The sequence below is a fragment of the Lolium rigidum genome, chromosome 6 (assembly GCF_022539505.1).
Source record: "Lolium rigidum isolate FL_2022 chromosome 6, APGP_CSIRO_Lrig_0.1, whole genome shotgun sequence".
NCBI lineage: Eukaryota > Viridiplantae > Streptophyta > Magnoliopsida > Poales > Poaceae > Lolium > Lolium rigidum.
The window spans coordinates 264,473,855-264,497,460 of NC_061513.1; the positions used below are offsets into that span (position 1 = coordinate 264,473,855).

General features: G+C 44.0%; 1 protein-coding gene across 1 annotated transcript; it reads right to left on the reverse strand.

Annotated features, from left to right (window-relative positions):
• Positions 1 to 1,213: 1,213 nt before the first annotated feature.
• Positions 1,214 to 8,796, reverse strand: LOC124664066 (disease resistance protein RGA5-like). Its single transcript, XM_047201668.1, has 4 exons — positions 8,617 to 8,796; positions 8,404 to 8,536; positions 5,084 to 5,963; positions 1,214 to 3,284 (listed from the first exon to the last, which is right to left on the reverse strand). The coding sequence occupies exons 1-4, from the start codon at positions 8,794 to 8,796 to the stop codon at positions 1,214 to 1,216; spliced, it is 3,264 nt and encodes a 1,087-aa protein (XP_047057624.1).
• Positions 8,797 to 23,606: the final 14,810 nt, after the last annotated feature.

Sequence of the window (23,606 nt, forward strand, 5' to 3'; positions counted from 1 at the left end):
GATGGGTCCACCAAGCTAATTAGTTGTTAAATGAGCTAATGAAGGTTTTTGTGTTTAGTGCAAATAATTATCCCTGATGTTGTTTTATTTTTTGTGAAAATTGATATGGATATGATTGCAACAAAACGAAAATTGCAACAACTGGTGTTAAGTGCAAAATCATTTTTTTCTTCTTTGCCTTCGTAGTACACGAGACTAGTGGAGAATAAAAATGTGGCTGAAACCAATGACACCTACACTCTCATAAGAAGTTGCTTTTTGTCTTATAGTAAATTGCAAAAATGTAAATAAACCGAATGAGTAATACAACATTATACAATGTCAGAAAGAATTTAGACAATGTCAAGCACCGGCCTGCCGCCTCGTCCTCGTCCCCATCGCCGGACGTCCGCCATCGTCGCTTTGGTCGTGGGAGACGAGGTCAGGCTGCCCTCTATCTCTATGTTAGATTGATTAACGGCTCGCCGATAGTACGGTGTAGAAGCCTCTCGCACACACGTTGGTTGCCACATGCCTATCCGGTGGGCGCACCTAGCTAATTAGTTGTTAAATGAGATGACAAAGGTTTTTGTGTTCTGTGCAAATAATTATCCCTAGTGTTGTTTTAATTTTTTTTTTTGTAAAAAATGATGTGGTTATGGTTGTAGAAAAATGAAATTTGTAACAAGTGGTGTTAACTGCAAAATATTTATTTTTGTTGCGTTAGTACTCCATGAGACTAGTGGTGGAGCAGAAAGTTGTGGCTAAACCCCATTACACCTACACCCCCATAAGAATTTGATTTTGTTTGTTTTATAGTAAATCATGAAAATCTTAGAAAAAGAATGAGTATAGTACAAGATTATGCAATGTCACAATAAAATCCATAGGAAAACTTATAATATGTGGCCTACACAAAAATAACAAGTTTTTTCGAAATGAAAGTATCACCCAGCCTCTGCATCCAAAGAATGCACACAACTTTTTTATTATTAGATTATTCATAAAACCTTACAAGAGGAATACAAAAATAACAAGTGGTTGCAAATATATGTGAATACAATACTGATCAAATTTTATCTTTCTGTTGCTCTCGAATAGCACAAAATATTAACATCGAACTTCAGTGCAGATCAGTATATCTTTTGTACTAAAATGTGTAGATTTTTTTTTCAAATATTTGGTACACCAAAAATGTTTAAAATAAATGAGAGTGTGTAGGTGTGTCCCCTGCTTAGAAAAACTCATCTGGTGTCTCTCTTGTGGCATATTGAGGGTACCAGAAACGTGCTCGTGTGTCGTCCTTGGCAACTTTCCGTATAATTCTAGAGTGTTCATCTGATGAGTCTCTTGACGAATCATTGACTTGGGTTATAAACTGGTAGTCTTCCTCAATCCAATCTGCTATGTTTACGATGTGGTAACTAAGAGAGCTTGGATGCTTGCGAATGGCGTTGTCGAGCGCAGACTTTGCGGCCATTCTGTCAGGTTGCTCAGCACCGGCCCCTGCTCCAATTGTTGCTGCAATCTCCTTGAGGTTTAACATGTACTCAATACCGGCGAGTAAATGATCATATCGTTCTCCTCTACGAGCGTTGAAACTCAGCTCGAGCCTCTGAAGATTGGGAAATGCCTCTTCTTGAAAGGCCAGGGACAGTACACTGCACGTGTATTTGAAATACTTGACAACGGGGAATGCCCCTCTTTTGACGACGGTTCTTCCCGTAGTATGTTGCCAGACATATAGCGAAAGGGATGTGAGGGAAGACAATCCTGTGAGCATATCCATATCTTCAACCAGAAGCTCACTAACAGCAACTTCCAGAGTGCAGAGTTTCCGGAGCTGTCCAAGCCACTCCGGAAGTCTAGTGAACATGCAAATTGGGGGCAACAGCTGAAGTCTCTGAAGAAAGACGGATGGAGAGGACCTGCTGCTCGAGAAATCAGGGTAAACTGCCGTGTTTGAAGCACCAGGAGCCAGAGTGAAAGATTTGAGGTTAACAAGTTTCCCAATAGAAGAGGCCAGCTCTCTCAGGTTTCTGTTTAGATGCTCATCTAATTTCTCTGTGTAGTAGGTGATGTGAAGATCCTGCAGGTTCATCAGCTCGCCAATGCTGAGTACATTGCCTTCAGAATTGCTGCCAGAGTCTATGTAGTGTAGTGTACGCAGAGATCCCGGGAGAAGAATAATATCCAATGGAACTGCAGACACTGTCGCATCTATTATCAGTGTTTCCAAGTATCGTAGAATCTGCATATGGGTTGGTAGTTTTACATCTACATCAGCATCACATGAAATCTTCAAGTATCTCAACTGAATCAATAGGCAAATTTCTGTGAGGTCGAAGATCATGCTCTCCGGATGATCACCCCAGAATTTAAGGATCAGAACTCGGAGTTGCTTAAGTTCCACAATGGAAGGCATGCACTTGCTGATTCCATAGAAGGCGAATGATCTGACTTTTGACAGTGTTAGATCTTTTGGTTTTGTTGCATATCTGGCATTGCTGAAGTGGAGGGATAGACGGCGGGCATTGCTATAAAGTCCTGTAATGGTCTGAGAGTAATCTAATGCTGTGATAAATTTATCCTCACTGGACTTGCGTGCAATAAGATCAAGTACAATGTGGTTGACTGTACATGACAGCACCTCACCGTTGTACGTAATTTCCACAGGTTGGATCCACCCCCTGTTGACAAGTTCACTAAAATAGCTCTCTGCTACTTCCTCCGTGTTTACTCCTTCTGTTGCGCTGATAAAATCTTCAGCTATCCACTGATTCACCAAATCAACCTTCCAAATCGTGTGACCCTCTGGATACATACCAACATACATCAGGCATGTTTTCAAATAGTGAGGACTAATATTGTAACTAAGCTTTAGTATTTCCTGCAATGTCTCTTCCAAAGAAGCGTTTGTATTCAAACTGGAACACAAACATTGTTGCACATGCTGCCATAACGCAAAGTTGTCTCGCTGGCTTGCTAACAGACCGGCTACACATATGGTTGCTAGTGGCAAACCAGAACATTTTGCTATGATTATGTCTGAAACATCCTTCAGTTGTGCAGGGCATTGAATTTCAGAACCAAAAACCATTTTGAAGAATAGATTCCCGGAGTCTTTACTACCAAGAGGTTTCATCTTGAAAATATTATTAGACTCATAACCACAGTATCCAAGAGCTACGCTCTCAAATTCTGCTGTTATAATCATTCTACTTCGACTGTTACCCTCAGGAAAAGCACTTGTAAGAATATCAGATGCTGTCGTTTCCCATAAATCATCAATTACAACAATATACCTGTAGAACATAGTTTTTTTTTATCATGTATAAAGAGTCAGTAATCACGGAAACACTAGAGGAAAATTACAAGTGAAAACACATATTAAAAGGTTTATCAACATAATAAAAAAATATCCAACTATGCACAATGCTATATATTCCACTAGCAAAAGCAAAAGACAATGTCTTTTTTTACGAAAAAAAATGTCTTTCATCAGAACTGAAAATAAGAAAAGTAGCTACAGAAATTCATTTTTGTTCAGTAGTTTCTTTGAAGAGACATGCAAAGATATTTTGACAATATGTTCACTACTTTCTTAACTGTAACCTTTATGCTATTTTAATTTCCTTAAGCTCACATGCAAAAATATCTGCACTATTTTTTATCCTTTCGGAAAAGCCTCCAAACGTAATTCAAGTAGATTATATAGACTGGTTGAGGATTGGATTCCAAGATATGGTCGTCAGGAGAATCACTATCATCTTGTGAAGTCACTACCGTAAACCTTATGAATACTACTGGCCGGAGGGGGGGGGGGGACCCAACGAGATACGTTTACCTAATGGATTCGAGGCAGCCAGACTGCTTTCAACGATGGCTCTGCGTAGACTGCGTTCCTGGCCGAGACGAAAATCACTAACGCATCGGCCTCTGTCGCTCTGTCGACACCTCCAACTCCAACTAAATCGGCAGTCCTCGTCCCTAATTACTTCGCTCGGGCGTCCAGCCAAATCGCCCACGACAGCCGCCGGCAGGACTGCAGAAGATCTGATCATCCGAATTCTCAAAGAATTAATCACATCAGGTATAGCGATCTATTGATCTGATCTTTAAGTTTCGGATGTTCCCCTAGTCTATGTGCCCTAATTTCTGTTACAATTTGTTTATTTTTTTATTTTTAGTTTGGTCATGTCGCTTGTTGTGCCATAAGGAAGCTGAGAGACGTACAAAAGAAATTGATGGGATCACAAAGAGGATCTATTGACATTTTTTTTGAAGAGTACCACTAGCACTTCGAGGAATCCAAACGAGTTGGCACTACTTTTTACGGGGGATGAAGACAACATTAACATCGACGCCGAAGATAACAATGTGAGTGATCATGAGCACGTATTTAATTCATCTCCTACGATATCTCCTAGTGTTCATGATGAGCTGGTTAGTGTGGATATTTATGGCCCTGCAAATTTTTACGGTAGGATCTATACAATATTATTCTTATAAAAATATTCCTATCGGTACACTTTATATCTTTATTGGTAGCGTTTTATACATGAATTTGTAGAACAAAATTATATTAAGGGCTCTAAATTCTGGTTTCGTCCCGGGCCCCCGAAAGCTGAGGACCGGCCTTGCATAGTTCCAGCAAAGCGCAAGGACGATGGTTTGGATGAACCTTAACTCATACGTTTTATATTGGCCTATAGGTATTTATTTATGTAATATGCTTTACCATGCATAAACAATTCGTCCCAAATATATATATATATATATATATGTGTGTGTGTGTGTGAAAATACACTTATGCCCATGTTTCAAAATGGTGAAAATTTTCCATAATGTAGAACATAGTTGACCTCATAGTGTCTAGGTAGAGAAAACCTTATTTAGGGTAAAAAAAAATACTGAAAAACATATATTCCAACTGATATACTAGTATTGAGCAAGAAGCCCCTAGGTAGACAGTGTACCGGTGAAAACTTGAGGATGAAGGATTTAGGAATCTAAGGATGTGATCAAATTTATATAAATCTACTCTCTTTTAACTGTGGTAAGATGAATCCTCAGTTCCTCACAAGAGAAGTGTATATATCACCTTTTATCTTGGAGATATTCGGTTAGATTGTCAACTAGGTCTTGCACCGTGCAGGAACCAGAGAGTCCAGGACGCTGTTGAACTTGAGAGAGGATGCCCCCAAGTAGTCTCCTCATGTCAGGCTTCCGCGACGCCTGCACGAAAGCCCGGCACTCGAATTGCATTCCAAGTTCACGGTACACCTGTTTAGCAAGCGTAGTCTTACCGACCCCTGCTGGTCCAACAATAGGTACCACTTTTAGCTGCTTCTGCTCCTTGTTTGTGAGCCACTTGACAAGCTCCGTCTTCGTGTTTTCGATGCCAACGAGATAATTTGCAGCCTTTGCATAGAGCGCTGGTTCCTTCCCATGCGCAGTGAACACAATTCTCGAACTCGTGGTGCAACCATCAAGATCAAGATGCCTGTAGTACCGATCACTCGCTTCTCGCAGGAGAGTCCTGAATTCTGCGATCTGGGCGGACGGCTTCAGCGCCTTCGGAAGCCAAGCAATCTTGACATGTCCAACTCTGTAGGTCTGCACGTACCTCATCTTTCTTATGCACTTCTTCCTCCTTTTTCTTCGTCGACCTGGAGCTGTCACCCGGAATCTCTGCATCATGTTGTCGATAAATTCCTCGATGTCATATGAAAGTTCATGCGCCTCGTCCATCCATAGTTTTCCCATCTTGTTAGGGACATGTACCATTGACTGCTCCAAGAGGGCGGCGCTTATTTCCTCCAGATTTTCCTTGAGGAGGTCGATTTCATCCGCCAGTGGCTTTGGTACCCGGTACTTAGGAGGAAGCAGCGAATCAAGCTTCCTGAGAAGGGGAGCCGTCACACCAAAGGAACTCATCTCTGCCTGAAGTGAGACAAAAAAAAAAACAAACGTGAAACAACCTCACGACTTAAAACAACTAATCAAGTGAAAAAAAACGTGCATTGTCATCTCCCTCCAGTAGTCTTGGTTGAGCACATTTTGTCCTTTTGTTTAACATGATGTTGCACTAATGAGAATAGTGTACGTGTGTCCCACTGTCCCTGATAGCAATCCCCAGCGTTTTTTTACCTACTAAACGGCAGGACCGCGGACCATCGATTAAAGTAGAAATACTTCAGTTACAACGCCTTCGCAATAGCACAACAAAAGAATACTCTTGCTGCTAACGAAAATTGCTAGATGCACCAAAGCACCAGTGTACACGTTTTTGCAAAAAATTGTAAACAACATTTCTGGGTCTTCCGAACATCTGAAGTATCATACGGCTACATATACACATCCTGAATGTAGTCATGTACCCTAGCAGTTTAATTGAACGGTATATTTTGGGCTACATAAGAAGGAAATAATTGTGGCTAAAACTCATTTTTAAGGAGATTTTTTATTCCTTTATACAGCGATAAACTTATTTTTTCTATAGAACAAACTAGAATCATTTTAACCAAACTTTGCATAAATATACAAATCATGTGTGCATATTCATGAAAAATGGTGATGTTTTTGAAACTCTGAAGTACAGTTAGGAAATAAATTCAAGCTCTAGTGAGTTCCGGTGCTACAAATCCATGTTCTGCTGCTCAACCTTGTCCTGAATCGAAAATATAAATATAAATACTGCCCATTGATACATTGCGTCAAATCCTCCTGAGCGAGAAGGGTCAGACACGCAAGGACGAACAGATACGTGCTGAAAAATGTCTATTTTGCTCCTTGTACACATAACAAAAAAAAACATAGATGACCAGCCCACTAAAGCTTCTCCTCAACTAATTGCCGTTGGCTTGCTGGAAGAGATTCCACCAAACATCAAGAGATACCGCACGAACCCAATTACAAATAACACAAACTTATAAGAGGTGCCCTCGTTTATCGTATAAAAGACTATAGGATTGATTACCCTAATCCGGGGATAATAGGTTTTGGCTATACTCCTCTCACAACCACTAGGGCATCATACTCAACAAACCCCCCATACATTGTTGAGTTTTGTTTCCTAATTGAAAAGTCATCAAAATAATTAATTGAGGGGTAGATAGGTGCCAAGGAGGATCAGTAAGCATATAAATTCTGATGCAATCTGCATGTGATGTTACCTTGTTGCTATAATGGCAATCAATATTTTCCAACCCGTCAAGCATCTGAAGAATTTTTTTAATTGTAGGCCTTTTTGTCTTCTGAAGATTCACGCAAATTAGACCTATCTGAATGCATCTTTTTACTACTTCGCAATCTATTTCTTCCAAACCATGAGGCTGTGATTTTTCCAGTGTGGTTTTAAGTATTTCATCTGCCTGTGAAGCCACCACAAAAAAAAAAAACATATAATGTTACCATGTAAGGTAGCGTAGCATAGAGATCCATCATAAACGTGAAAAAGGGCGTCCATGTTAGAAGTTGAAGCATAATCTACTCACAAGCTCAATGAAGTCCTCTGAAGATATTATACTAACATCAGAGAATCCCCTCCGTCCAGTTATTACTTCCAATATTATTACACCCAAACTGAATATATCTGATTTAAGGGTGACTGCACCTCCATGTATGTATTCTGGTGCCATGTAACTGCTGCTTCACAACATTAATTAGTGTGTGAACGTTGAAATGGTACTGTAAGAGAGCACATGTAGAGGTTTTCAATTACTTACAGTGTTTCATTACTATCTAGAGTGTTCACTGGTTGTTCTTGATGAAATAATCGTGAAATACCAAAGTCCGTAATTTTTGGTGTCATATTGTCATCAATCAATATGTTCATAGGTTTAAGGTCCAAATGAAGAATAGGCTCATGATCAGTTCCCTCTTGAAGGTAGTGTAACCCATTGCAAATACCCAGAATTATTTTGTAACGTGTCCGCCAATCAAATCTGGAAGATTCGCCTGCAATATCCATAGCCAAAAGAGCACACGTTTCACAGAAGTTATGAGAAAAACTATTACTAATGTGCTCTAAGTTATGAAAAAAGACTACAAGTTATGATGTGTGTTATTTTTTTCCATGTGTGTCCTTTTTTTCCATTCATAAACTGGTATGAACACCCTCATGCCGTAAACATTTCGTGACATTTTCCTCAGAGTATTTGTGAATAAAATGCGTATTTCCTTTTTATGATTTGTGCGCAAACCTGACAAAGTACAATCTCAAAAGAAGCTGATATTTCCTTAGGGAAAAGTAAGATGCACCATAATGCTAAATTGTCATACCTGAAATATACATATCAAGGCTCCCCTTAGGTAAATACTCTGAACAAAGCAATCTTTCGGCCATCTCAACGAAAATGGGCTTAGGCTGCACCTTCCTCTTGGACTCTAAGCATACTTTATGTGTTTCATAGCAGTAACCTATATATCGTGCAACATTCGGGTGCTTAAGCTTGACAAGACGACGACACTCATTCTCAAAATCACTCTGAAACCCTGGTTTTGACGCCACGAGCTTCTTCACAGCGATCATTTCCCCATTTTGTAGCACTCCCTGTGATTTTAACGATTTACGATCAGCTCCGATCACAAAAAATATTCAAAACGGATAAGAAGATATGATTAATTACTTACCTTATATACGACACCAAAAATACCACTGCGAAGTACTCTCTCAGCAGAGAAGCTTTTGGTGATCTCTTCCAAACGTTGAAATGAAAGAGTACGTGCTTCTGAAGTTTGATCATTGGAAGTTTCAAAAAAAGAAGTTCGATCATTCAACTTATTGTGCAATCCTGCACCATAAGTGGCCATCTGTGTACGCAAATTGACCCTGGAGCCACTTCGTAGCTTCTGCAGGGACACATATATGGACACAATGTGTCATAGTCAAACTGAAACAATGAATACAGGTGGGTCATCCCATGAACCAATCCGTTAACACAAAATCTCAATCTGTGGAGCTAGTTTTCAAAAAGACAGAACGAAGAATACCTGAGCAATATTTCAAATTTTGTTTTTATTATCAGACACGCCTGCCAGTAATCTATAAAATGCCACGAAAGGTTAACTGGAAGTAGATTTTAAGTTGTCTAAAAATGTAGATCAGTAATGGGGTGCCGAACTCGCAGGAACTGATTGGACAGAAGTTCACATGAAAACATATGTGGGAGAACACTAATTGACATACACAAACATCACCTATGGCTCCAAAGTGTTCTGAAATCTTTTGATAAGATGCAGCATGCTTAACCATGTATTGTGGAAATAATTACTACTAACAAAGATGTACAATACCTTCAGCTCTCCGCGGATGAAGAAAAGATCCACTAGTACGAGGGGAGGAAGAGGAACGAAGACCTACACATGGTGAACAAAGTGATGATCGAACAAGAGGAGCTCCACCTCATCATGGACAGGGCAGGGAAGAAATAGTCAATGCCTCTAGACAAGCATAACTCGATATAATTAAATTAAGAAGAGCGACTCTTCTACTATTTTTTTGTCCCTTCAAGTGCAAGTGGCCAACTGGTGGTATATGTCTATTACTAGTAGTTGTTAGATCTTATCATTGAGCAGTGAGAGCGTTATTAACATATTTCACTCTTCTATAATTATTTGGTGTCTCTTCTTTAACTACTCTCCGTTTTTATTTACTCCACGTTTTGAGATTTGTCAAAGTCAAATTTTGACAACTTCAACAAAAAACATTTTTATATGAACAATCATGATACCAAAAGCATATAATATGATAATATAGTTTATAACGATTCTAATACTATTGATTTTGCATTGTAGATGTTTATATTTAAAAAAAAATATTTTTTCGAACTTTACAAAGTTTAACTTGGACTAAACATATAATGCAAACTAATTGTGAAACCATGGGAGTAGCAAGTTACCAACATGTGGTATATTTATCTCTCACTAGTCACTAGTGGTTCATAGATCTGATAACTGACAGATGAGAGTGTTGGTTTTCTTTTCTATTGCTGCTTTGTGGGAGGTGGCGTTTTGGCTCATAGGAGCAAATGCTCCCATTATATAAAATAATTAAAAATTAATTTTAAAAATGTTAAAAAAAATTGACATAATTTTTTTGGTGTACATGGTGACATTCTATGTTGGTACACAAGTTTTCGTGGAAAAACAACATTTTGTGTGGTGTGTACAAAAAAGACAAAAAAATGTGATGTATGTAGTCGTGTTACAACATCAAAATTTGTCTTTTTTACAGGAGCCACAGGAATTTTTTTCTTTTTTAAAAAATTTGTGTACCAACATAAAATGTTTAGATGTACATGTAAAAATTTAGTTTAGAATTTTTTGACACTTCAAAATATGGATTCACATAATGAGAGCAAATGCTCCTATGAACTAAAGTGCATTTCCCTGCTTTGTGTCTCTTCTTTAAGTCCAAGTAGCCAGTTGGTGGTATATATCTATCATACGTGGTCCCCAGAGATCATTAATTGAGCAATGAGAGCGTTTTTTTTCTCTTCTTTTACTGATTTGGTTGTTGGGAGTGGCGTTTTGGCACCCGGGAGCATATGCTCCCGGTTTTTAAACTTCAATTTAAATACACTTTTGAAATGTTGAAAAATTTGAACACAAAATTTAGTGGATACATTTCGAAATTCTACACGTTCACAAAGTGGTTCCACAGAAAACCGACATTTTGAGTGTCATCTGTAAAAAAGACAAATTTTTCTGTAAAAAAAGGCTGTGTACGAGACGTTTTGTTTATCTTTTTCACACAAGTCACAAAAAATGTCGGTTTTTCGCAAGACTTGATGTGCGCACGTAAAATATTGATACGTAAGCGAGAAATTTTTTGTTCGAATTTTTTGAACATTTCAAAATATTTTTTCGGTGGCAGGAGCATATGCTCCCATGTGCCGAATTGAATTTCCTTATTTAACTGCAAGTAGTAAACTGGTGGTATCTATCACAAGTTTCAAGTGGTTGCCTGGGTTGGTGTGTTTGGTTTGAACTGAAGATTGCCTAACCAAGCATTTAGCTAGCCAAAAAAAAAAAATTCAAAGGTTTTTTATACCATGAATTGGCCAACTTTGGTTAAAAATAAACCAGGGCTACTAAGAAATTATTGGCATTTTTATTGAAAAGAAAGAAATTATTGGCATGCAAAAAAGTTGGCAAGGATCTAACCAAGAACCAAAGTTTGTCTCATAGCCAAAAACTTGGTAAGATATATTTTGGCCACACACAAAACATACCCTAAATTTGGCCATGAAATTACTTTTGCTTCCATAAAGGAGAGAAACCCGGAAGTGGCATGCTCCAAATGCTATACACGCTATCGTGTTAATTGCATGCTATATTTCCAACAGTATATTTAAAAAATACCAAATATCACCCAAAAGATAAAGGATTTCAACATGAATAAAGATATAGTACAAAAATGCTTGAACAATACATGCATAACCACATTAAAAAAAATCTCCAATTGTCTAAAAGCCTATTATCAACATCTTACAGGGAAACGATGTAGCATAAATTAATTTTTAAGAATCACCAGCATAAGTCATGTCATCTTTCAATTTGGAAGAGGAACCCAAGAAATTGCAATTTATTACCACGACTAACAGAAGTAGCTTCTTCTTCCTAAGGTGGAAAGTTCGGGTCATTTGGCCAATAGTTTGGGAAAAAACTCTAACACTATGATGTAGGACGATCAAGCATGATATTTTACAAACAATACCATAGCAAGCAAAAGTACTAAAATTAAGCATGGGATCTCCAGATCTGTTATAGCACTATTAGCTTCGAATAGCACGCTATATTTTTAATGTTAATAATTGCAAAATATCAATCGACTACAACCAATCTTAACTCTGTAGAGTCAAAGAAAAAACATAATAAGATTACATCAAGAAACGTATGTATAACTAATCGTATGATAGGCTGCCAACCATACCGGTTTAGCATATCCCATGCAACCGCTTCTAGATGGGTGCACCCTAATTTCAGTGTTGTTGCCCGCATTTTCATAGGTTGTAGTGAGACCATCTTTAACGGAGGCATGCAAACGGACAAATGTTGTTCATTGTTGTAGGCGTTGCCTAATGGTGAGACCCAACGGCGAACTGAAAACAGACAGCGCCTCTCGGACAGTGTTTCGGCGCATTTCCAGCCCAAATTTGGGCTGGTATTGCGGTTGGACGGACAGCCCGCGTGTCCACATCGTGCGTCCATTTTGTCCGCCTCTAATCCTCCAGCCAGCCACACTACCCCATTCACTATCACCCAGCGCCATCCCCTAGTTCGATCCATGGAGACCACAACACCGCCTGCTTTGCTTGACACCATGCCCGATGCCAAAGCCACAGCTCCCGCCATCACGATGGTTTCGTCTCGCCGGCCATGGTCTCCCAAAATGTTATCGTGCCCAGTTTGTTCAAGACGGAGAAGGAGCTCCTGCCGGAGGAGGGCAGCGGAGTCGAAGAAGCGAGCTGACCGTAGAGAGAATATCAAGAATAAGCTTGCCGCTGCTGCTGCAGCCCAAGAAAGGGTTGATGCCTTGGCATTAGCCGCCCAAGTTCAGGCTTGCGCTAACGACGATTCCATAGACGCCCAAGCTACTCTCCTTCGCGACAAGCTCGCACGCCTCCGCCAACAAGATCCTAAACTCGTTAGGACACACACCAGCATTGTCATGTTTGTCGAGGGACACATCGCCGGAGGTTGAAGAGTCTTTCCCGGCCATGCCGTCCAAGCATCGACCTCAACATCGTCCCGGTGAGAAGCTCGTCATGGGGCATGCAAAGAAATCCCGCAAAGAGCTTATTACCCAATGACATCCCTGTTCTCCACAACTTGTTTGAAGGAATGCCGGCGTGGCCCGATTCTCCTCCGACCTGGTATGAATCTCTTTTACTTCCATCTTTGCGTCCATATATTTTAGCATGCTTGTGTCCGACCCAACGACATATGCATCAGGCCTTCTTTGGTAGGTACGCTATCCCGGAGGCCATGATCAATGAAGGGGATGGCACCAAGACCCAATGATCCACCGCTGACACACAAATTGCCCCAGTAGATATCAAAGAAGAGCCATTGTTCGTTGACTAGCTCGCTCACCAAAGCAGGGTCCAAAAGAACCGGAGGATACATGCAACTTGAGGACTTGTGGTGCTCAGAAAAAGGGAGGCATATTTTGGAGGAAAATTTTCAACTACTTTCACGAGCACAAGAACTTGGGTGATCACAGATTTCAGAGTGATCGCAGTGAGGCATCTCTCACAAAAAGGTGGCGGTTGATCCAAGAGAAATTAATGCACCAAGTTCAAAACTTCCTATGACACGATGAAGAAGTGGGAACTTAGTGGCATTTGCGTTGGAGACTTGGTGTTTTAAGCTTTGGGCCAATTCACCCTTGCGAACCAAATGAAGAACTTCACCTTGATCCATTGTTAGATGGGAATCAAGGATTTCCCCCAAGTGGCAATACCTCTATGTGTCCTCGTCTGCCAATGGAGGGGCGCAATTAATATAATGCCATCGATCTCGATGGTTCCGCCCCAATTGCGTCAAGTGCATCAAAAATTCCAAGGGGAAGTACCAACTCTAAGGCAGATTCAAAGCGCGAGGCTTCCTCACAAGCCGACATGGAGACGACCAAGACACTTCTAACCGACAAGGAGGTGTATAGTGAGAACATGGACGAGAGAAAGCACCAGAAAAACGAGAATGCTATGAAAAACCAATTATTATTTGAACGTTAGTTTATCCAATTTGAAGAAAAAAATGATAGGAAGAAATTGTATTTGGGAGGGAAAAGAGGGAGGGCGTCCCGGGTGCAGCAAAGCGGTGTCTGAGCTTGAAACAAATCGCGGGGGGGGGGGGTGGGGGGTGGGTGGGTTAGGGCAAAGGATCACTGGTGGAAAAACAGGCTTCCGGGAAGCCCCATAAGTCGCGAAGGTAAAGGAGCCGCGACTAATGGCACCTTTAGTCGCGGTTCGGGAGGAGAACCGCGACCAAAGGCCTGGGCCCAGGGCGCACGGTGGCCAGCCGGTGCACGTGGGGGTCTTTAGTCGCGGTTGGCCGGGCCAACCGCGACTAAAGGTGCCCGAAGGCCTTTAGTCGCGGTTGGCCGGACCAACCGGGACTAAAGCCCTCCCCTATATATACCCACCCAGCAGCCAACACTTAGCCATTTGGTGCCATTCTCTTCACAAGCTTCACAAGTGGGTGTTAGGTTTGCTTTTGGTTCCTCTTATGCACATAAGGTGTTTGATGAAATGCCCCAAGAGCATGAAACAAACATGATATGAAGTGTTGGAGCCACACTTGAGCTTTCTCATTTATTTTTTCCTCCTCGATCGCGGTTAGCAACTTGAACCTTTGATGTGTCGTTGATAAAATGTGCATGTGTGTGTAGTTCATTGTTTAATTTATATTGTTTGTAGCTAGTTAGTTTAACAAATGCATGATGCATGGTTAATTATATATTTTATATTATAATAATGCAGATGAATCGGCAATGGATGTACGGTAACCGACTCTCCGGCGAGTTCAGTACGGGTTTGAAAGATTTCCTCGTAGTGGCTAATGCGAACAAGCCGGAGGGTTTTGTTATCTGTCCATGTGTTAAGTGTAAGAATCGGAAGGGTTACTCTTCCTCAAGAGATGTTCACATGCACCTGCTTCGGCACGGTTTCATGCCAAGCTATAATTGTTGGACCAAGCATGGAGAAAGAGGGGTTATAATGGAAGAAGATGAAGAAGGGGATGATTTCAATGATGAAAGCTATCTTTCTCATTTCGGTGATACTTTCATGGAGGATGCTGAAGGTGAAGGGGAAGGTGAAGGGGAAGGTGAAGAAGAGGCACGTGATGATCCCGTTGATGATCTTGGTCGGACCATTGCTGATGCACGGAGACGCTGCGAAACTGAAAAAGAGAGGAGAATTTGGATCGCATGTTAGAGGATCACGGGAAGGCGATGTACCCCGGATGCGATGATGGTCCGAAAAAGCTGGGCTGCACTACTGGATTTGCTTGAGATGGAAGGCACGGGCAGGTGTAGCTGACTCGGCATTTGAAAACTTGCTGAAAATGTTGAAGAATATGTTTCCAAAGAATAACGAGTTGCCCGCCACTACGTACGAAGCAAAGAAGGTTGTCTGCCCTCTAGGTTTAGAGGTTCCGAAGATACATGCATGCATCAACGATCGCATCCTCTACCGCGGTGAATACGAGAATTTGAATGAATGCCCGGTATGCACCTGCATTGCGTTATAAGATCGAGGCGATGACCCCGGTGACGATGTTGAGGGCCGAAACCCGGGAAGAGGGTTCCCGCCAAGGTGATGTGGTATGCTCCTATAATACCACGGTTGAAACGTCCGTTCGGGAACAAAGAGCATGCCAAGTTGTTGCGATGGCACAAAGAGGACCGTAAGTCGGACGGGGAGTTGAGACACCCCGCAGATGGAACGCAATGGAGAAAGATCGACAGAGAGTTCAAAGATTTTGCAGCTGACGCAAGGAACATAAGATTTGGTCTAAGTACGGATGGCATGAATCCTTTTGGCGAGCAGAGCTCCGGCCATAGTACACTGGCCCGTGACTCTATGCATCTACAACCTTCCTCCTTGGTTGTGCATGAAGCGGAAGTTCATTATGATGCCGGTGCTCATCCAAGGTCCGAAGCAACCCGGCAACGACATCGATGTGTACCTAAGGCCATTAGTTGATGAACTTTTACAAGCTGTGGGGCAGACCCGGTGTCCGTGTGTGGGATGAGCACAAAGAAGAGGAATTTGACCTACGAGCGTTGCTTTTCGTAACCATCAACGATTGGCCTGCTCTTAGTAACCTTTCGGGACTGTCAAATAAGGGATACAATGCATGCACGCACTTGCTTACATGAGGCTGAAAGTGTACATTTGCCAAATTGTAAGAAGAACGTGTACCTTGGGCATCGTCGATTTCTTCCGAAAGGTCATCCGATAAGAAAGAAAGGCAAGCATTACAACGGCAAGGCAGATCACCGGCCGAAGCACTGCGGAACACTACTCGGTGCTGAGGTATTTGATATGGTCAAGGGTTTGAAAGTCATCTTTGGAAAGGGTCTGGCGGACAATCGGTTCCGAAGGGAGGCGACGGGCACGTAGCCATGTGGAAGAAGAAATCTATATTACGGGAGCTAGAATATTGGAAAGTCCTAGAAGTCCGCTCCGCAATCGACGTGATGCACGTTACGAAGAATATTTGCGTGAACATCCTAAGCTTCTTGGGCGTGTATGGGAAGTCAAATGATACAAAGGAAGCACGGCGGGACCGGCAAAGTTTGAAAGACCACGATGACCGGCATCCGGAACGGTTTCAAGGTCGTGCCGGCTACGCTACGACCAAAGAAGAGAAGGTCATCTTTTTTGAATGCCGAGCGGTATGAAGGTCCCGTCGGGATTCTCGTCCAATATAAAGGGAATAATAAACATGGCGGAGAAAAAGTTCCAAAACACTGAAGTCTCACGACCGCCACGTGATTATGACGCAATTGCTTCCGATTGCTTTGAGGGGGCTCCTGCCGGAAAATGTTCGAGTAGCCATTGTGAAGCTATGTGCATTCCTCAATGCAATCTCTCGGAAGGTAATCAATCCGGAAGTTCTACCACGGTTACGGAACGATGTGATCCAATGTCTTGTCGGTTTCGAGTTGGTGTTCCCGCCATCCTTCTTCAATATTATGACGCACCTCCTGGTTCACCTAGTCGATGAGATTTCCATTCTCGGTCCTGTATTTCTACACAATATGTTCCCCTTCGAGAGGTTCATGGGAGTATTAAAGAAATATGTTCGTAACCGTGCTAGGCCGAAGGAAGCATCGCCAAGGGCTATGGAAATGAGGAGGTAATTGAGTTTTGTGTTGACTTTGTTCTCGACCTTAAGCCGATTGGTCTTCCTCGATCGCGGCACGAGGGGAGACTAAGTGGAAAAGGCACGATCGGAAGGAAATCAATGATATGTATGGACGGCCATTCTCCGAGTCGAAGCACACCACACGGTTCGACCAATTCCGGCTTGGTGGCTCCGTACTTTGAGAAACACAAGAATATTTTACGCTCGGACAACCACGGGAAGCCTGAATCCTGGATTAGGAAGGCCCACATGGAGACTTTCGGTAGTTGGTTGAGAAAACATTTAATGAGTGACAATAAGGTTGTAGATCAGCTTGTACATGTTGGCCAAGACACCATCTTCGACTATAACGACTTTCCAAGGGTACGAGATAAATGGGAATACATTTTACACGATCGCCCAAGATAAAAAGAGCACCAACCAAAACAGTGGTGTCCGCTTTGATGCAGCAACCGAGAATGGGCAAAAGGTCACATATTATGGTTACATAGAGGAGATATGGGAACTTGACTATGGACCCTCCTTTAGGGTCCCTTTGTTCCGGTGCAAATGGTTCAAGCTAACAGGAGGTGGGGTAAAGGTGGACCAGCAATACGGAATGACAATGGTGGATTTCAACAATCTTGGTTACCTTGACGAGCCATTCGTCCTAGCGAAAGATGTCGCTCAGGTTTTCTATGTGAAGGACATGAGTAGCAAACCGAGGAAACGGAAAGATAAGAAAACGATCAGTACATCATGCGATGATCCAAAGCGCCACATTGTTCTTTCAGGGAAAAGAAACATCGTGGGAGTGGAGGACAAGACAGACATGTCGAGAAGATTATAATATGTTTGCTGAAATTCCGCCCTTCAAAGTGAACACCGACCCAAGCATTAAGTTAAATGATGAGGATGCTCCATGGATACGGCACAATCGTAAGCAAGCGGGGACACAAGGGAAGAAATGATGTGTAATAATTTATTGTACCAAACTTTGTTGAATGAATCATGTGAATTATATTACCCGTGATGTGTTTGGTGTCCATTTTCGAATGATTCAATTGACTCGAGATAGCACTGATGATACATGAAATTTGGAGTGACTAAGTCATACTCCTGCATACATGAAATTTGGAGTGACTAATAAGTCATACTCCTGCATATAGGAAATTTGGAGTGACTAAGTCATACTCCTACATACATGAAATTTGGAGTGATTTAGTCATACTCCTGCCTAGGCGTATAATATGCATACTCGTAGTCTTCATAGCCGCCGCCATTGTGCTGGTAGTCGTCGCCTTCTAAGTTGCCGGCGTCATCGTCGCTCGTTGTCGTCGGCTGTCGTCGGGCGGCGCTCGTGGCTCGAAGCGAGGGTAGCGCAGGCGGGGATATCGCCGGCCGTGATGTAGTCCATGACGCTCTGCGGAGTCCGGCCGTACCACCATAGCCGACGGCCGGCCTCGTGGAAGTTTCCGGGAGGCGGACCGTCCTCCTCATACTCGGCGAGCGCCCTCTCACGCCGATTGATGAAGAAGGCGTCCCAAGTATGCTGGTTATCGGGATGCCAGCGAGGATTCATCCGCTGCTCCGGCGTGAGGTCGAGGTAGTAGTGGTTCGTGATGGCCGCCCGGCGCGCAGTACCACGAGGGACGGGAGGGACCGGCACGCCGCCGGCGCTTAGGCTCCGGCCGGCGAGGGACGCGGTAGCCGGAGGGCAAGGGTAGTTCGAGGCGCAAAGCTCCTCCACCTGCTGGTAGGTTAGAGTGGGTGCGGTGGAAGCCATGAGAGAGTGATGAGAGATTGCGGAGATGTGATGCTTGGCCAAGCCGGGCTACCTATATGTAGTGACAAATGGCGGGAAAAATGGGAGCGGGAAGACGAGGAGGCGGGAAGAAAGAGGCGGGGAGAAAGTGGCGGGAAGAAATTGGCGGGAAAAAATTGGCGGGAAGAAAGAGGCCGGAAGAAATTGGCGGGAAACAATTGGCGGGAAGAAAGAGGCGGGAAGACAGGGAAGAAATGGCGGGAAGACGAGGAGGGAAGAGGGGGTCGGCGGAAAGAGGCGGGAAGAGGGGGCCAACGAACTTTTGAATTGAATTAGTTTTATTTTTATGAATTTTTTGATAATTTGTATTTTTAAATTTTTGAATTGAATTAGTTTTATTTTTCTAAATTTTTTGATATATTATTTGTATTTTTAAGATTTTGAATTGAATTAGTTTTATTTTTATGAATTTTTTGATATATTATTTGTATTTTTAAGATTTTGTATTGAATTAGTTTTATTTTTATGATTTTTTTGATATATTATTTGTATTTTTAAGATTTTGAATTGAATTAGTTTTATTTTTATGATTTTTTTGATATATTATATGTATTTTAAACATTTTGAATTGAATTAGTTTTATTTTTCTTAGTTTTTTGATATATTATTTGTATTTTTAAGATTTTGAATTGCATTAGTTTTTTTTTCTGATTTTTTGATATATTATTTGTATTTTTAAAATTTTGAAATGAATTAGTTTTATTTTTCTGATTTTTTTGATATATTATTTGTATTTTTAAGATTTTGAAAAAGAAAAGTATTTTGAAAAATACCTTTAGTCGCGGTTGGCATGGCCAACCGCGACTAAAGGTCGTTGCGCGCGAGAACGAAAACCCGGCGAAAAATCCTTTAGTCGCGGTTGGTCCGGCCAACCGCGACTAAAGGGTACCCTTTAGTCGCGGGTCGCCTCCCCAACCGCGACTAAAGGTGTGGGTTATAAATACGCGCGCGACACGCCTGAGCGGCCAGTTCCTCTTCTTCTCCGCGCGAACGAATCTGCAGCGAAGCCCTGCCCCGATCCACCGCCGCCGACCGTCGCCGCGCCCGAGCCGCCGACCGTCGCCGCGCCCGAGCCGCCGACGCCAACGACGCCGCCGCCCCGCCGTTGCCGCGCGCATCCCCGTACGTCGACGATTTCTCGCCGCGCCCTTCCGACGAGCGCGCCCCCCAACTCACCGGCCGCATGCGCCGCCGGCCGCACTCGCCGCGCCCGCCCCGCACTCGCCGACGCCGCCGCACTCCACACGCGTCGCGCTCCGCACGCGCGCCGCCCTCTCGATCCCGGCCGCCGGCAGTCACCGCGCGCGCGCTGCGCTCTCGGCGGCGCTGCACAGAGAGAGCAAGGAGAGAGAAGGGCCAGGGGCGCCTGGCCCACTTTTTTTTTGTTTTTTTTTGTTTTTTTTGTTTTTTTTAACTAATTAAATTTGTAACTTAATTAAATTGTAACTTAACAAATAAATAATTAACTTAACAAATAAATAATTAACTTAAGAAAAAATTAACTTAACAAATAAATAATTAACTTAACAAAAAAATAACTTAACATGAATTAGTTATTTTACGGAACCGGTACCCCGCGCGTCAAACGGAACCGGTACGTACCCCGCGCGTCAAACTTAATAACGACGTCAAACCCGGTACCCCGCGCGTATACGGAGGGCGGGGGCGGCGCTTTTTGTTTTTTTAGAGATGGAGAGAGAGACATGCATGCACACACCGACCCCGCGCGTATACGGAGGGGGTGTGGTGAGGGCCACCGTCCTTTCGCCATCGCCGCCCCTTTCGCCACCGCCCTTTCGCCACAGCCACCGCCCTTTTACCACCGCCACCGCCCCCTTTCGCCACCGCCGGGATTAATTAGTTTTAATTTTAACTATACACTTAACAAAAAAAACTTAAAACTTTGTAACTTATAACAAAAAACTTAAAACTTTGTAACTTATAACCGCCACCTCCGCCCGGCCGCCGCCGTAAGTCGTCGCCGCCCGTGCACGCACAACGAGACGCTGGCCGCGCGCCGCCGCGCGCGCACGAGACCGCGCCGTCTCTGTTTGCCCAACCGGTTCACGTCGCCCTTCCCCCCCTCGCCACGGCACTTGTCCGATGAATCCGCCGCGACACCCTCTCCCACCCCTTCCTCGCCCTCTCCTTTTGCCACCGCCCTTTCGCCACCGCCACCGCCCTTGTTCACTTAATTAATTTGTTTTGACTACATGTTTTCGGGACCGACATATGGCGGACGATAGAGCTGACCCGATTCTAGACAACTATGATCCGGACGTCGAAGACCATATGTTCGGCATCATAAATGGTGATATTCCATTTGTGCCGACCGGAGAAGAAGAAGATGATATCTCTTCTTATCCGAACCTTGAGGGTGAAGATGAAGGGCGCCGTCGAGCAAGATGATGCCGAAGAAACGTCGATAAACGACGATCTTCAATTGGAAGTAGCAACCACCTCCGGCGCCGAGGTATATATATATACATATTGAGCGTCTGGTGATACAACTAACTGATTTGAATAAATGTGTGTGTACTAACGCGCGCGACTCTCTTTCTTATTTTAGCCCTCGGCCGGATCGTCGAAAAAATCGAGTACGTCGTCAAAGCGTGGCGCAACCAAGACGATGAAAGCGGGAGAAACATGCACCATCGATGTTGTCGACGAAGCAACCGGCAGGCCGGCTGGAGCCCAGCAAGAACGCCACCAAGTTTGTCGGCCAATGCGGAGCCGTTGTTAGAGACAACGTCTCGATCACCCGCCAGGAGTGGAATGAGCCAAAGAAGGCACGTGTTGGTTTCACTTTTGTCGATAAGAGAAAAAAAAGATTGCTTCAACAAGCTTATGGAACATTTCGTTCTACCTCCGGAATACCGCAAATACGATGAGGAGGGTAACAAGATTGCGGAAAACAAGGAGAGGCGCAAGCTAGTCAAACAGTTCGCTCTTTCTAGGATGGCCAACGCATTCCGGAAATACAAGCAAAATCTAGCCCATGACTTTGTCAACCAGGGCAAGACTCCGAATTTCAAAGGACAATATGAGAAACCGCAACATGATTGGCCAGAATTTGTGAAGCAAAAGAAATCGGAGCAGTTCCTTGAACTATCGAAAAAAATAAGGAAAATGCGGCCAAGAAGGAGTACAATCATAAAATGGGGCCGGGAGGGTATCGCTTTTGGCAGCCTAAGTGGGAGAAGATGGAGAACGAGCTGAGGGCGCGAGGAATCCGTCCGAGTGCGGAGGGATGGGACCCAAGGGCCAAAAGCTGGTGAGTACGGGCATGGGGGATCGCTGAACCCGGAGACAGGGGAGTGTGTTTACCGGGGCAAAATAATTACACCCACCAAAAAGCTTATTGAGGCAATGAGGGAGGCTCAAGAGGGAGGATCGGGTTCAACGGAGAGAACGACGCCACGACAAAAGCCCTCGGGAACCCCGAACACGGAGGACGTATACGAGGCATGGGGCCCATTCCGTGGAAAATAGGGTTCCCCGCAACGATGACCCGTACGGTTACTGAAGCCGTAAGAGAAAGATGGATCGGGATGCGGATGTTGTGGCGAAGTTGGTAACGGAAATGGATGTGATGAAGAAAACCGTGAGTGTACTAGTCGCCGAAAGAGATGCAGCTCGGGCGCAGCATGTCGAAGATCATCCAATGGATCTCGGAAGCCGGCAGCGGAGAAGAAGCAGCGTGGCTTCCACGGAGGCCTCACCGGCTGGTGCACCGACGATAGAAATTACTGCACCGGAGCCTCGGTGGTCGAAATTACTGCACCGGAGCCTCCTCGCTACCCCGTGGACGATATAAAGGAGATGAAAGCATGTCATCTGTATTATCCTATCGGGAACATGTCCATGAAGGTAGCCATCGGCGGTGCTTTACCACTGGAGCACTCCACCACAACAACCCCATTCAAGATGGCTATGCTCGTGTGACGGTGGAGGAGATAGTCCAAGGGTTTGAGGACCTGGACATTGACATTGCTACACCTGAAGGGGTGAAAAGACTTGGAGATGTCAAGCGCCAGTTCATTCTATGGCAGAAAAAATTTATCAAGTTTCCAGGCGAGGCGCCAACAAGTCCACCCCCGTACGGTGGTGGTGGTGGCGGTGGCGGTGACGGTGGCGGTGGCGGTGGCGGTGACGGTGGCGGTGGCGGTGACGGTGGCGGTGGTGCTTCACCTAATACACCTCATTCATGTCAGCCGACGCCGCCGCCCCCCAGTCCTCGTCCGGCGGGTGATCAGACACCGGTACCGCCCCCAATCCACCTCCGGCGAAGAAGCGAAGCAGTCCTGGGTTATTAACCCGGACCCTTACGTACCTAAGAAAACAAAGGTACCGGAGGTATCACTGAAGCCTCTCCCCAGGAGGCCTTGGGAAAGTAGTGCCGAGGAAGTCGAGGCGGGCGCGGCTGCTGATTTAGAGAAATGGAAGGCGGGCGTCAAGAAGAAAATAGAGGGCGAGCCCAAGCCAGTATATTCTGACAAGGAAAAGCAGTGGGCTAAGTCATTTTTGAACACACCGTCCCAAGCCGCGAAGAATCTGCTCGACGACTATTTACGTGAACTTCGTAGGCAAGCACTCGCGTTCAAGAACAGGAAAGAGTTGGCGGAGAAGAAAGCCTTGAAGGACGAGGCCGAGTCAAAATTAGAAAGGGGGAAAGAAGTTGCCCAGCTCGGGGAACAAAGTAAACAATCGATCGCCCCGCTCATAGTGCAAGCCGCCGATCCGGATGCCCCGATATCATAGCAGCTGCGGCAGCACATGGATTGACCGTAACGAGTGCCGGAGAACAAGCGGCCGAGTTAGGTATCACTCTTCGTGCACTCGCTAGGCCTTGATGAGGCGCCAATGAAGGACGTAGTATTTACATATGTGAAGAATGGCCCTCTCGTCGAGCCTCGCGCAGGAAGAGGATCTA

Coding starts and splice junctions, on each gene's coding strand:
- LOC124664066 (XM_047201668.1), bottom strand. CDS start 8,796: ATGGCCACTTATGGTGCAGGATTGCACAATAAGTTGAATGATCGAACT. Junction 8,537..8,616: donor TTTTTGGTGTCGTATATAAG/GTAAGTAATTAA, acceptor TTAAAATCACAG/GGAGTGCTACAAAATGGGGA. Junction 5,964..8,403: donor GAATGTTGCACGATATATAG/GTTACTGCTATG, acceptor TTAAGTCGTGAG/GTTGTTTCACGTTTGTTTTT.